Source organism: Cryptotermes secundus, unplaced genomic scaffold (assembly GCF_002891405.2).
Source record: "Cryptotermes secundus unplaced genomic scaffold, Csec_1.0 scaffold511, whole genome shotgun sequence".
In the NCBI taxonomy this organism is placed as follows: domain Eukaryota; kingdom Metazoa; phylum Arthropoda; class Insecta; order Blattodea; family Kalotermitidae; genus Cryptotermes; species Cryptotermes secundus.
In genome coordinates, this window is record NW_019727101.1 from 524,889 (window position 1) to 539,178 (window position 14,290).

Genomic DNA, 14,290 nt, shown 5'->3' on the forward strand with positions numbered 1-14,290 from the left:
TAATGAGATATTTCACATCTGTCAAACGAGATACTCTCTCCCCAAATGATGCCAATAAGCAACTTCTTAATACAGCCGAAACTGATAAATGTTTGTTAAGAAATCTATAATTCTTGCCACCTTCATGACTGTACGTCAGAATCGTGAACTTTGTAATATTAATTCGTTAATATTTTTACCTGTGAATCCCAGGATGGTTTTGGTTTCTTCATCGTCCTTTTTGGTCTCAGTAAGTCTCGGTCGTCACCTTGGTTGGCAGTGAATGTCACCTGTGGAAGGCAGTCAGTCTCCTGTCATTCTACCCAAATGATTCATAACTATTTAATTACAGTAACTATATCTGAATAAGACGTTAATACATATGAATATTTACGTCTATACAAAATTTTACGGTCTGACTAACTCCATGGAGCTGAGCCCTTCTTGAGAAGCCGTATTTCGCGCAGGTACTCAAGAATTTCCCAACATTTTATGAAACTCTTTTAAGTGTCAGTGTTCACACAAGCCCTCCACTGGTCTCTATCTCGAGACAGATCAATCCAGTGCATATGACCCCCCGTCCATATCTCTATAATCAATTTGAATATTATCCACCGACCTGGGTCTAGGTCTTCCTAGTGGTCTCTTTCCTCCTGGCTTTCCAATCGAAAATCTATATTGTCACCAATGCGTGTTACATGTCCTGCCCATTTCATCTTCCTTGCTTTGTTCATTCTAATTATACTTAGCGAAGAGTAAAAGTTATGAAACTCCTCATTATGCAGTTTTCTTCAACCTCCTCTCACTTCCATCTCTCTTCGGTCCAAATATTCTCCTCGACAACCTGTTCTCAAACTCCCTGAGAACAGAGACCAGTAGAGAGCCCTCGTAAACACGGTAATGAACCTTCGGGTTCCATAAAATGTTGGGAATTTCTTGAGTGGCTGAGCGACTGACGGCTTGTCAAGGACTCGATGTCATGGAGTTAGAGTTTGCACTCAGTCTTGGAGAAGCCTTCACGAGGCCACATAAATTCGGAAACATCTGCTTCTCAGTAGCAACTTGTTTGTATTTGGCGAGCGAATGGCAACACCTTGGATCTCAGGGGTAGCTTGAACCTGCGACATATGTTAATCACAGAAATGTATGTGCTGATTACAGCCTTGTCAGTCACAAAGCCCTCAAGTCGCAGCCTGAGTATTGAAACGTTCTATCTCCACTTTTGGCTGAAAGCGAGGCAACGCACTTCTCTGAGTCCCCAGACAGTGTTGCACTATCTCCACATATCCCATAGGTTCCCCTTATTTGCAGGTGTAAGATTTCGGAATGTGTTTTGTTCTATGTCACACTTAAACTGGAGCCGCGTCCCTAATTCAAGCCCAATTTCTCTAAAATTGGTATTGATAGACATACATTCCAGTTATAAAGTGAGGAATTGCCTCAAACGTTAGAAATCCCAACATTTCAATTCTTATCGAACCAGATGTACTGAGTATTATTATAAAGCTGTTGTTACTTTTTCAGATCATAATACTTTGACGTAAGTCCGACGTGTTGCATTGGCATATTCTGCCCACCGGAAGCGCCTTGATTTGTATCTTTTTTTATTTGTATGACGTACATGGAAAATGTTGTCTCGCAACGAACGACGCAAAACTGAACAATGTCGAGGACATTTCTAGAATAGAGATGTTTATCGTCACTGATTCTCTTATTTGCGTTATAGTCGCATGAGATAATATCTTACGTGAAATTCTGGTGAAGATATTCATCGTAATTATAATAAACTATGTATGATGTAAAAATACATGGCCATCAGCTGTTGCTTTCAGATTTATATAAATACCGACATACCTAGAAGCGTTGTTAGCGTTTAGTCTGCCGAGACGTGATATCTACAAGCGAGAGCTGAAACCATGAAAGTTGCTGTTGTACTTCTGTTATTCAGCGCTGTTGTTGCTGTGGTGAGTTGCAGTGTCTTGCTCTCGATGCACACGGAAATTCATATAACAGCTTATCAGCATTGTAAAATGCCGTTGTGCTGAATTAGAAATAATGTAGCCCTGACTTTTGTTTACATAAATATACCAAAAATATGTTCTTTTCCATCATGGAAAGCTGACAAGTTTTTAAAAAAGCGGAATCAGTAATATGTCCAATCTTCTTGGCAAGTTTCTCTTAATTTTAAACTATTTTTCCTAAAAATATAATTTTCTTTTATCACTTTAATAAAACTGGGAACAGCAAACTCCATAATATAAGGTACAAAATTCCCAACGGTGTTTTTTTCGCAGTTTATTAAGCATATGTCAGTAAAACACAAATATAGTAGAAAACAAACATAATTTATGTTTCAACAGCACATTAATGCAAAATATCGAATTAAGACAAAATATGTTGAGCACATGAAGGGATTCTGAAAGCTTCTGACGATGGTGTATAACACTCAGAATTACTTGGTTCTTGGACTTCGGCCATCGTCCGGTCTCTAGAATACCGGACGATGGCCGAAGTCCAAAAACCAAGTAATTCTGAGATGAAGGGATGTACGAAAAAGCCCATTTATGATCTTATGATACTAGACTTTGTAATCTGTCATGACTATAAATTAAACTCACAAACTGACGTTATACATTAAGCAATCAAATTTCACCGCTTTTTATTGCAGTATGAAAAAGTAGAAGGTTCACACATGGCCTTAGGTAAAATAGATTTTATAATCAGTTAAAACTAATAAAAATAAGTCTACGTTTTATGGAGAGAATTATGTTTTCTTGGATATAACGCTGTATAGTCCGTTGAAAGTCAACCGATGTTGCGGAGGAACATAGTACCTCCGTCCTCAGGGTCGAAGAATAAGTCGAGCAAAAAACCAGCGTTAAAGCAGGTGGTAAACAGAGTTTTACTTGCTGCTGTTCCTCCGAAACCGTTGAAAGTCAACCGATGTTGCGGAGGAACATAGTACCTCCATCCTCAGGGTCGAAGAATAAGTCGAGCAAAAAAACCAGCGTGAAAGCAGGTGGTAAACAGAGTTTTACTTGCTGCTGTTCCTCCGAAACGTCAGTTGACTTTCAATGGGACTACATGACGTATATTCCAAAAAGATATATCTCTTCCCAACCAAAGCTCTGAGAACCTCAAATTCTACATCGTAAAATAAAATATTAAAAATAAAAAAATTGGTGTCAGAAGAAATAAATCCAAATCGCTGTTCTGAAGGGACGGTCGCGATGATGTTGATGTGCGTGTTACCTTCAAGAAAACCCTGAATTGTAATTAAATCTGGACACGCTGCCTCTGCCCCGTCCAGTCTGTCGAGAGTCCGAGTTCCCGAACGAATTTTGACGTAGGCTTAATTCTGAAATGAAAACGTATTAAAACTTATCGGCATGAAATGAATTTGGACTGTGTCGCCTAATTATGGTTGGCTTCTTAAGGAAGGATTGCGAATATATTCATGCATTCTCCATTATATAAAAAAATAATACTGATTAACGAAAAATCGTTTAACTGTATGAGGTTACCTACATTTTCATGTAATTAACCTGAGTACAGGGCAGACTTGACATAGTTAGGACTGATTTCCGTTAATTTCTAAGAATGAAATCACATATTTATAAACTTCCTTGAGGAAGAAATCAAGATTCTAAGATCACCATTTTCTCTTTGTGTGTCCATCCGTGTATCCCTAATTTTAGCTCTTGAAATGGTTCACAATTTTTACAAAATATTTTCAAGAACGTTATAACATACGAGACTACCACTTCATACATTTTAATTTTCCAAAGTCAGTTAATAACAAAATGGCGGATGTGCAAATTTTTTAGATGGGAGAGGCCAAAGCACTACTTAAAATAATCGGTTCTTGTAGGTAAGGAAAAAGATTTCCGAATACGACACAATTTTTATGAAGGTTAAGGCAGCGTCTACACGAGCGCACAAAATGCGTCCGTTGTAGAAATAAATAAGAGAGGCAAATGCTAGCTTTCTTCTGGCTCCATTGCAGACAAAAAACTGCGCACCGCATTCTGCAACAGTGTGGTGTCCTCAGCAAAGTACGTTCATTACAACGGACGCATTTTGTGCGCTCGTGTAGACGCTGCCTAAGTGTAAATATATAACATGACGTCAGTGAAAATCGTTTCCTTCACTTTCTTTTCCAAGTCTGGATTGAAGTTTAGTAATGAGATAAATCATAAACATGCCGACACATAACGTATGAAGTGCTATTTGCAAGTCAGCAATTACACATATGGCAACGATGCTAAATTTGATGCTGCTTTCGACAAATTTAAATTGGAATCCATACTTAGATAATAAGTTATTCACAGTGTAACAATAACAGTAGTAATAAATGTATAAGATTAGAAATTTATGCAGTAGAACAAATAGGCAGTATGAAGTCTGCTTGTAACACCTACTAAGTATGTAAAAACTAATTTAAACCGAGATATTGTTGTGGAATAAATTAAAGACGAGGAACACAGTGGCATCACTTTTAAGGGATTGTCAGGAGCCCGAATAGTTCAGTCGGCGTAGCGACGGGCTAGACGACCATGGTTCGATTCCCGGCAGGGACAAAAATTTTCCCTCTCCTCCATATCGCCCACAACGGCTGTGGGGCCCACCCAGTTTTCTATCTAATTGACCCCGGAGGCTCTTTCCTCACGGTGTAAAGCTGACCACTTCATCTGGTGCAGGGGTGAAGAATGGTGGCGCTATATCTCCACTCCCCCATACGTGTTCATGACGTGATGCTTATTAATTAAAAACATGGGCAACTTTATCTCTTTATGGGGATATTCTATTGGGATAACTGTGGAAGACGATGCAGCCGAAACTGGTTATTAGGAACATACGTGTAATAGTAACATAAAATGGAGCAGGGAATTCCTATTGTCTATAAAATCTTCAACTTGAGCGCTGACCCCGTAAACATTTTACTGAATATGGCCTCTATAAAACAGATGTGTCCATCGTTTTGTTTGACATTATGATGGAGTCAAGAGGTTGTAATGTAAGTGACAAAGAAGTCACTACAGAAACATTTACATGATACTACTGAAATTAAACAGCGGCCATATTTATTTGCGGTTTTCTATTTTGTTACAGGTGACAGCTGCACCTTCGGACTCATCCTCACATCACAGGGTAAATGATCTCAAGCCCTCTTATCAAGTTCGTGTTAAAGAAAGTAGAACTGTAGATTAAGTATTTGCGTGTAAGTATGGCTCCATGTATTTACCAGTAATATTTTGTAATGTCTAAGTACAGCATAGATCGGCTTTCAGTGACGGAATTACACGAGGGTTACCTAAAAAAACATAAAAATATTACGTTTATGTTTTATTGTTGATTAACATAAAAGCCAATTGAAAATTGAAACGGAAAATTTAATATTTCCAAATTCCAGCTATAGTGTTTAAGATTCATTCACTCATGGAGCTGAGCCCTTCTTCGGAAGCCGCCAACTGTGCAGCTATTCAACAACTTCCCAGCATTTTATGGAACCCGAAGATCCATTACCGTCTTCACAAAAGTCCTCCACTTGTCCCTATCCTGAACCAGATCAATCCAGTCCACATCATCCCATTCTATCTCTCCAAGATCCATTTTAATATTGTCCACCCACCTACGTCTTGCTCTTTCCGGTGGTCTCTTTCCTTCTGGCTTTCCAAACAATATCCTACATGAATTCCTCTTCTCCACTATTCGTGCTACATGTCCTGCCCATCTCATCCACGTTGACTTGATCATTCTAATTATACTTGGAGAAGAGTACAAGTTATGAAGCTCTTCATTATGTAGTTTTCTCCAGCCTCCTGTCACTTTATCTCTCTTCGGTCCAAATATTCTCCTCAACACCCTGTTCTCAAACACCCTCAGTCTGTGTTCCCCACTCAGAGGTGAAGGTTTTCAAGAATAATTCTTTTAATTTCAGATTCAGCATTGTGTTAATACAATTAACGACATAATTATTCAAACTATCATTTTAGTTTAAATATCTTCATAGCTTTGTACATATTTCTTTCCATAGTCCTGGAATATATCTCATTTTATAACGTAGGAAACTTGTATCACGTTATCTTATTCTTCAAATGTTTGTATGTTGCTGCAGGCTACAAGACAGCTTCCCAGTCCACCATCTCCACCTGGCTTTGATGGATCGACTGACTCCTTTCCTGGAGCTGACAAGGTAAAGGAAGGGAGGGAAGCAGGGCAGGGCGCTGCTGAGACCTTCCGGTCATCGGTGCCTAAACGAGGTCGCCGTTAATGTACGAATATGCACACATATCAGCGCTGATCTTACAGATGTAGACACGCCTTCCATTTTCTCTCCTACTTGACTGTTATACAGACATTCCTCCATATACAGTCACATTACAAATTGTAAAATTAGACCCTGTCTTCAATTTTATTTGGAAATGATTATATCTTTAATTGCGGTAGAAACAATTTGTAACATCTGTTAAATTTTAAGAATGTACAGAGGCTGGTATTTGATTACATATGTAGTACGCAGTTTCTGGTATTATAAATGTTAATTACAGTAATATTTGAAACGATTAAACTGTCACTGTAATGTTCTACGCAGGTTTCAATGCTTAGAATACACTCACAGATGCCTCTCGAGATAAGTGATTTGAGGTTGTACACGTCTCATTGGCTCATACTGACATCAGTGACTTTGCACTGCTAAACAATTTGGACTCTTAGATTTCACGTATAATAAATAAAATACATTCTGTGGCAAAAGGATTTCCTTATACAGTGCCTATTTTACCTACATCAACTCCCCGTGCTTAAATAAAGCACTGCTTCTGAAGATGTATGGGGGAATGGAGGTATAGCTTCACACCTCTACTGCTTTAACCCCTCGTCTTTGAATCAGGGTACTCAGGCCACAAGTCGGTCTCAACGCTGTGGAGGAGAGAATTCTCTTGCCCCAGCCGAGATATATATCAAGCCCAATTTTTCGGTCGCTCAGCGCATAGCTTAGTCCCTACACTGAGTGAGCTATGTTGGTTCATATTCAGGTCATAAAGCAGGAAGATAGGTAATATGATTTTGAACAAATCATGTTCTTCCGGCATGCGATGTCATATAGTATTGTAGAAGTTTATCAATGTTTCGGAGGAGCATACTGCCTCCGTCTTCAGGGTATAAGTGTGTAAAGTAAGGAATAGGTTGAATTATATATACATGTTACTGGGAATGTTGTAACCGAAACCCACGGGCTGAGGTGAGGAAATGTATCCCCATTTGGACCAATAGGAACAGCAGGCAGGAAAAGAGCCCTTTTTATGCCTACTTTACCCTAAACCTGCTCCTATAACCCCAACGATTCCTCACCCTACACAGTTCAACCCTGAATGTGGTAGCAGCATATTCTTCCCCCTTCAAGACTAGACGGTGTCACAACCCCGGTAAAGCTAACTGGGAATGTAAAGTCATTCCTGTGCTTAATTCACTGAGCACCATGCTATGAAGACGCATGGGGGAGTGGAGGTGTAGTTCCACCCTTCTTGACTTTGGCACTAGATGGAGGTGAATTGTCAGCTCATGCCACGGTCACTTTACCCTCAGGGAAACACCTCCAGTACCATTTGGATAGGAGGCTGGGCGGCCCCCGAGACTCGGTCTAGACACTGAGGAGAAGACAAAAATCATTTGTCCCTGTAGGGGATCGAACCCGGCCGTTCAGCTCGTAGCCAGTCACTATACCAACCGAGTTATCTTGGCTTTGGTGTCACAACCCAGACGACCACAGTTTGAACAATTTCCACCATGAAAATCCAAAATGAATAGTTTATGAATAGTTTAAAAAGTAGGCTATGTTGTTAATGAGTGGTTACACACCAGTTCGAAATATTCATTCTAATAGCATTGCAGTTAGTGTCAGTTCAGCTGTAACTACATACAATTCCATATGAAATTGGCGAATTCAGGTCTTCACAGCTCATTTGTCTTTACATCGCTTTTGCACTAACATTTTGCATTAGCAGTTAAATGTAAATCTAATAACTTAGAGCGTAAACATATTCAATTTTGTGACATATCTTATTTCATAGTATGACATCCTAATTTGCCCTAGAATCAAGTACATCTTTCAAAGAACGATAAATCCCATGTTTAAATTGTATTTATTAGTGGTGTATTTTTTACTTTTATTTACATATTGTTTACATCATATAGTATTGTAAGGGAGTCTAACTTTGTCTCTGACATTAAGGGAGGAACATAGACAGAAGCTGAGGAGAATATTTGGACTAAAGAGGGATGAGGTGATGAGAGTTTGGAGAAAACTGCATAATGAGGGGCTTCATAACTTCTACTCTTCGCCAAGCATAATTAGAATGATCAAATCAAGGAGGATGCTGTTGGCAAGGCATGTAGCACGCATGAGAAGAAGGGGAATACATGTAAGATTTTGGTGGGATTCAGAAGGAAAGAGACCACTAGGAAGGCCAAGACGTAAGTGGGAGGAGAGCATCAAAATGGATCTTGGAGTGACAGGATTAGGTGGTATGGATTGGATTGATCTGGTTCATGATAGGGACAAGTAGGTTGGCTTTTATGAACATGGTAATGAGCCCTCGGGTTCCATAGAATGCTGAAAAGTTCTTCAGTAGCTGCACAACTGGCGGCTTCTCAAGAAGGCCTCAGCCCCATAAAGTTACACAGAATTACTGGGGGTTTGGACTTTTTCCATCGTCCAGAATTTTGGTAATAGAGGACATAACGTTCAGAAACTGGATCTGTTACCGTCTTCAGGTGAGAAAGGAAGACACCTACTCACCTTTCTCACCTGAAGATGGAAACAGATGAAGTTTCTGAAACTGGTCCAGTGATTGAGATTAGCTCTTTCTAAGGGGCCCAATTGAGTAGGTGTCTTCCTTTCTCACCTGAAGACGGAAACAGATCGAGTTTCTGAAACGTTGTGTCCTCTATTACCTAAAATTCTGGATGATGCAAAAAGTCCAAACCCCCAGTAATTCTGTGTGTCATCCACCATCGTCAGAACCCTTTAGAATCTACCCATAAAGTTAGTTAGATAGTTAATTAGTTATTGCTTACATTGAGCAATGACTCAAATGGTAACATTTCTGGCTTGTTCAATCTCAGCCAGGATACTAAGATTTTTCATGGTTTTCCTCAGTCTCTTTAGATAGATATTTTGATAATACTGAAAATTGGGCCACATTGACTTTCTCTGACCCCTATTCTGGTTCATCATTTGTTGATCAGCCTATCAATTGGACGCTATATATGCTGAGCTACTGACAGCGCTGTTAAATAAACAAATAAATCATATGAAATATTTCTCATTAATTGGCTTAACAGTTAATCCGTAAGAGAAGTAGTGGCATGGGAATCTCATACCTAACGTGATTACAAGAAGTGTGGACCCTTTCTTCTTTTCTTCACTTAATGGCATAGGCAGTCAAGCCTGTTCCAACCTAACATTCCCATCTCAGTCTCAAAGCCTTTTTGCTTCTTACTGTATGATCTGCATTACTTTGTCATTCTATCCAAATAGTTTATCCAATTTGGCTGTGTTCATTTATTTTATTTTGGATCCTGGTGTTATTTTTAATTCTCTCCTGTGAGATAAGATGTGTCACAAAAATAGGTAGGTTTATCCCATATCCAGGCCTTCCAGAGTAGAATTAGGTAGGTTCTCCAGAGAAGAACTAGGCAGATACTCCAGATCAGCTCTAGCTAGATTGTCCAAATCAATAGAAACGAGAAAACATGTTAAATGGAAGTTATTACAGTATAAACTCGTGAATTTTTGCTATGTATATCGTTGCTGGGAACGACTCTTATGATATATTAATGTGTTGGAAATAGCTTCATAAAAATGAAACGTGAAACTAGGTAGATGGCATCTACCCCAAATTCCAGCTGTGCCCTAATGACTTTACAGTATGACACAATTATATCTGTAATTCACTGATGAAGAAGCTGGGATAGCTGAGTCAGTTTAGGGATAGGCTAGAGGCTGGAGGGCTAGTGTTCAACTCTGGGTAGAGGCAAGATTTTTCTCTTCTCCAGACCGGTTCTAGGGCCAACCCAGCCTTTTGTGCAGTGGGTTTCAGGCTGTTTCCCTGGGGTAAAGCGGTAGCTGCGTGAAGTTGACCACTCATCTCCAAGTTAGTGCCAAGGTGAGGAATGGCGCAGCTATACCCCCATTTCCCCATATGTCTTCATGGCATGGTACTTAATAAATAAAGCATAAAGACAACTTTATATTCAGCTTATTNATATCGTTGCTGGGAACGACTCTTATGATATATTAATGTGTTGGAAATAGCTTCATAAAAATGAAACGTGAAACTAGGTAGATGGCATCTACCCCAAATTCCAGCTGTGCCCTAATGACTTTACAGTATGACACAATTATATCTGTAATTCACTGATGAAGAAGCTGGGATAGCTGAGTCAGTTTAGTGATAGGCTAGAGGCTGGAGGGCTAGTGTTCAACTCTGGGTAGAGGCAATATTTTTCTCTTCTCCAGACCGGTTCTAGGGCCAACACAGCCTTTTGTTAAGTGGGTTTCGGGCTGTTTCACTGGAGTAAAGCGGTAGCTGCGTGAAGTTGACCACTTATCTCCAAGTTAGTGCCAAGGTGAGGAATGGCGCAGCTATACCTCCATTTCCTCATATGTCTTCATGGCACCGTACTTAATAAATAAAGCATAAAGACAACTTTATATTCAGCTTATTGTCTGGTGGAAACATCTCGCTCTGCACTGCACACTTTAAAACATCTGAAATTTTTGTTTTGATATATGCTATCATAAATTGAAGAAGAACATTGTAATTAAATCGTTTTTAATTAAATCTGACACTTAACTGTGACTTACAAAGTAAACTGCAGAAGAGATGTGGGAAGGATTATATATTCTGAGATATGACGCTGTGTCGCCTTGTTAAAGCCATCTGACATTCCAGAGCAACTTACCACTTCCATCTTCAAGCAGTAAACCAATCAAGAAACCAGTATGAAGCAGGCAGCAAGCAGAACTGGAGACAGTGACTTCCTTTGAAACATCGGTTGACTGTCACAGGATTTCATGGCGTTGTCTCCCAGAATATATAACTCTTTGAAGTCACCACCATGTGAATCTTAAATCCAACCAAACTTTACAAGACATAGAAGGTGGTGGAGAGAGTCATAAATGAGGCTGGAACATGTTAATTCCTAATCATACCAGTAAAGTAGAAGAATATTGTGAGCTTGAAAGAAAAGCAACCATATCCCAAGTGCAGAGCGAGTACTGATATTTGTGTTTAATTTTTATAATAGACATGATAAGCTGTCACACTTTCAAAAGAACTAATATGTATCTGGGTGAAGCAAGTGCAAAAATTAATTTTTAAAAAGCCTTCACATGTTAAGGCTGCCATTGGTCTTCATCAAAAGGCAAAGCCAACATTGTCAAGGAGACATTTTACATGAATGTTAAACAGGTGTTTTTTATAACTTATGACTTAACTTACTTTAATTATATTGGTCTTTTAATCTATCTTGATTTCTAGTGGTAGAAATCTCTTTTAAGCAACCTATGTTTATCATACATGTAATGTGTTTCCTTTGTAATGTTGGTTTTGCTTTCTAATGATGGCCAGTAGTGGCCGAAATATGTGAAGGCTTTTTAAATATTATACTTTTGCCATGGACCTTGATACATGTTAAGTAGTTTGTGTATTACATTTTTCTGCAACAAAAATTTAACGTGTGGTAAAAATATTAGTTTTGTTGAGGCACCTTGTTTTGTTATATCCATTAGGGAGAGATATTTGGAGGACTATTAGACTTAGAGCTAACTGTTGAACACTTGCCTAATGTCATAGAGGATTTAGAATGTCATACCATGAAATAAGGATTGTTTACCCTACTGGATTTCGTTCATGGCAACAACAATACCGTCCTTACCCTAACTGCAATAGTCATTACCCCTGGCAAAGGATCTGCATTACTTAGACCAGTTAATATGATGATTGCATGGGTGACCATCTCCATTTGCCGGAGAGAAAAATCATATTATCACATAGTATATGTGACTGTAGATGGAGTTTAGATTGGTGAATAGATTTACTGACCACTTACAGATTGTAACCACAAATAACTATAACACTATCGCTGTTCCCACTATTTACAGTTCACTAGAGCACACAGTCTAGTGTTGAGTCTGTTGACGTTTCCTGGTAATGGTTCCAATTGTTTCGCCATTGTCCACAAATGGCCCTGGTATATCCACCCATTTCGTGGTTGTTGCATAGCAACGGTTCTACAAACTACAGTATGATATGAGCACAACAGAATACAACCATCCATGATAACTGAGTTAAATAATGTACATGTATATCACTCCAGTTCGTCATTAGAAGGACTTCATCTTCTTCATGAGGCTCGACAGCTTCATTTCTTGAACGCTCTGGCCTGCTCAACAATTTCCTTCCAACTGCTTTTGTCATGTATGCGAATTATCCAGTTATAAATTCCTAAATCATTAGAAAGTATATAGTTCTGAATATTTTGACACTTTTGCAGTTCTTTTCACCCTCTCTATTCGAATATTAATATAGATAATTTTCAAGCATTTGCCTCTTAGAATGAAGCCTAGGATAATGAACAATTCTGTGGACCGTATACACACATATCTATACAAGACTTAAGGATAAAGGCGCTTTATTTATTTTCATGTTTTATTAGGTTGAGATTTCACCCCTAGAACTCCCAATTGTGTCGCAGGACTGGTAACAACTTGACCAGGATGTTCGGTATAGAAGATATTACTGGTACCATGTAGGATTTGAGATTCTCACAGCGGTAGTTAGGAAGAGTTCTATCATCTGGGATATCATTCCATGTATTCCGCTGAAAGTCAGCCGACATTTCAGAGGAACATCAGTTGACTTTCAGAGGATTACATGGTGTTCTATCCCAAAAGATAGAAGTCTTCATATTACTGAAAATGTTTCCAGGAACTTTTACCAATTAAAATTTTCTCAACAGTTTAAACTGCCACAATTGCCTACTCCTGAAGAAGCAGCAGTCAAAGTGCTGGAACATATTCCCCAGCCCATGCTTGATGCTGCAGCGACAGCTGGAGAGACAGTTGAAGGATTCATGCCATCAGAGGTGATCAGTGCCTTAGAGCTTTGATTCTTAACTTGACTCATCCTGTGTTCCTTCGACCATTTTGTCAAAGAACTGTAGTCCCACCTTAGCAGAAGCAGAGCTTCTCTTTTTCAAAGTAATGCATTTTTTACGTTTATATCCCAGAAGGCAGTACTCTTCATAATCATGGCTGTGAGAAACTCAAATCCTACATAAAATACATGTTTGAAGTGTCCAAATGTAAGCAACTTGCACAGTGTTGATTTGGCTCAAACAAAATATTATCAAGACTTACTGAACTTCTTTTTTTCAGATCAGTGATGGAAAATTTGAAAACTTTGAAGACATTGCAGCAAAAGGCATGGAACAAGCAGGAAAGATGGCTTCAAACTTTGGCATTGGCGACAGCTGAAGCAAGAGTACAAATCTTCATGACAGGATTGTAAACCCTCTTCCAGTTCTTAGAAAGAATACATCTGTTCTGCACATAATTATGGCAAGCATTGTTCATGCCTTATCAAGCAACTTGTTCAATAGAAGGTTAAGAAAATAGATAATTATGGTTACAATAAAACATAAGTTACCATCTAAGTGCATCTAGTTCATTTCCTTATGTTGACTACCATATTGTTAAAAACCCAACATGTTTCCACCAAAAATACGATCATCAGGGTGTGTACCATTTTAAAAGGAAATTTACAATTCATTTCATTTGAAGAATCCATTTTTAAAAAAGAATTTTAATTTTTGATATTAAATTTAATACACAAATTATGTGGAGCTGGGATAGCTCAGTCAGTATAGTGATGGGCTATAGTCTGAATGGCTGAAGAATTAGGGGTCAGTGTCTGGCAGGGCAAGAGATTTTCTTTTTTTTCCACAGAGTTCAGACTGGCTCTGGGGCATCCAGTCCAATGGATACTGGGCATTCTCCTGGGATAAATTGGCAGGGGCGTGAAACAGACCACTCTCCTCCACTGAATGCTGAGGTTATGAAAGGTGAATCTTTACCTCACCGCCCTATATGTCTTCATGGCATGGTGTGTAATTAATTAAGCACGGGAACAATTTTACCATGACCCTTTCTTTGTCATAGATTATAGGAGAGTTGACAATTGCAGAGTTCAACAGTTAGAAATTTAGGTATTTTACTTACAGTGTCCCAGTAGTTATTGCCATG

The 14,290-nt window shown here is 38.9% G+C and overlaps 1 protein-coding gene across 1 annotated transcript; it reads left to right on the forward strand.

Annotated features, from left to right (window-relative positions):
• Nucleotides 1-1,831: 1,831 nt before the first annotated feature.
• Nucleotides 1,832-13,573, forward strand: LOC111864419. The gene is made up of 5 exons (XM_023851653.2): nt 1,832-1,943; nt 5,092-5,130; nt 6,098-6,175; nt 13,006-13,131; nt 13,424-13,573. The coding sequence occupies exons 1-5, from the start codon at nt 1,896-1,898 to the stop codon at nt 13,520-13,522; spliced, it is 390 nt and encodes a 129-aa protein (XP_023707421.1). The 5' UTR covers nt 1,832-1,895; the 3' UTR covers nt 13,523-13,573.
• Nucleotides 13,574-14,290: the final 717 nt, after the last annotated feature.

Coding starts and splice junctions, on each gene's coding strand:
- LOC111864419 (XM_023851653.2), top strand. CDS start 1,896: ATGAAAGTTGCTGTTGTACTTCTGTTATTCAGCGCTGTTGTTGCTGTG. Junction 1,944..5,091: donor TCAGCGCTGTTGTTGCTGTG/GTGAGTTGCAGT, acceptor ATTTTGTTACAG/GTGACAGCTGCACCTTCGGA. Junction 13,132..13,423: donor AAGGATTCATGCCATCAGAG/GTGATCAGTGCC, acceptor TCTTTTTTTCAG/ATCAGTGATGGAAAATTTGA.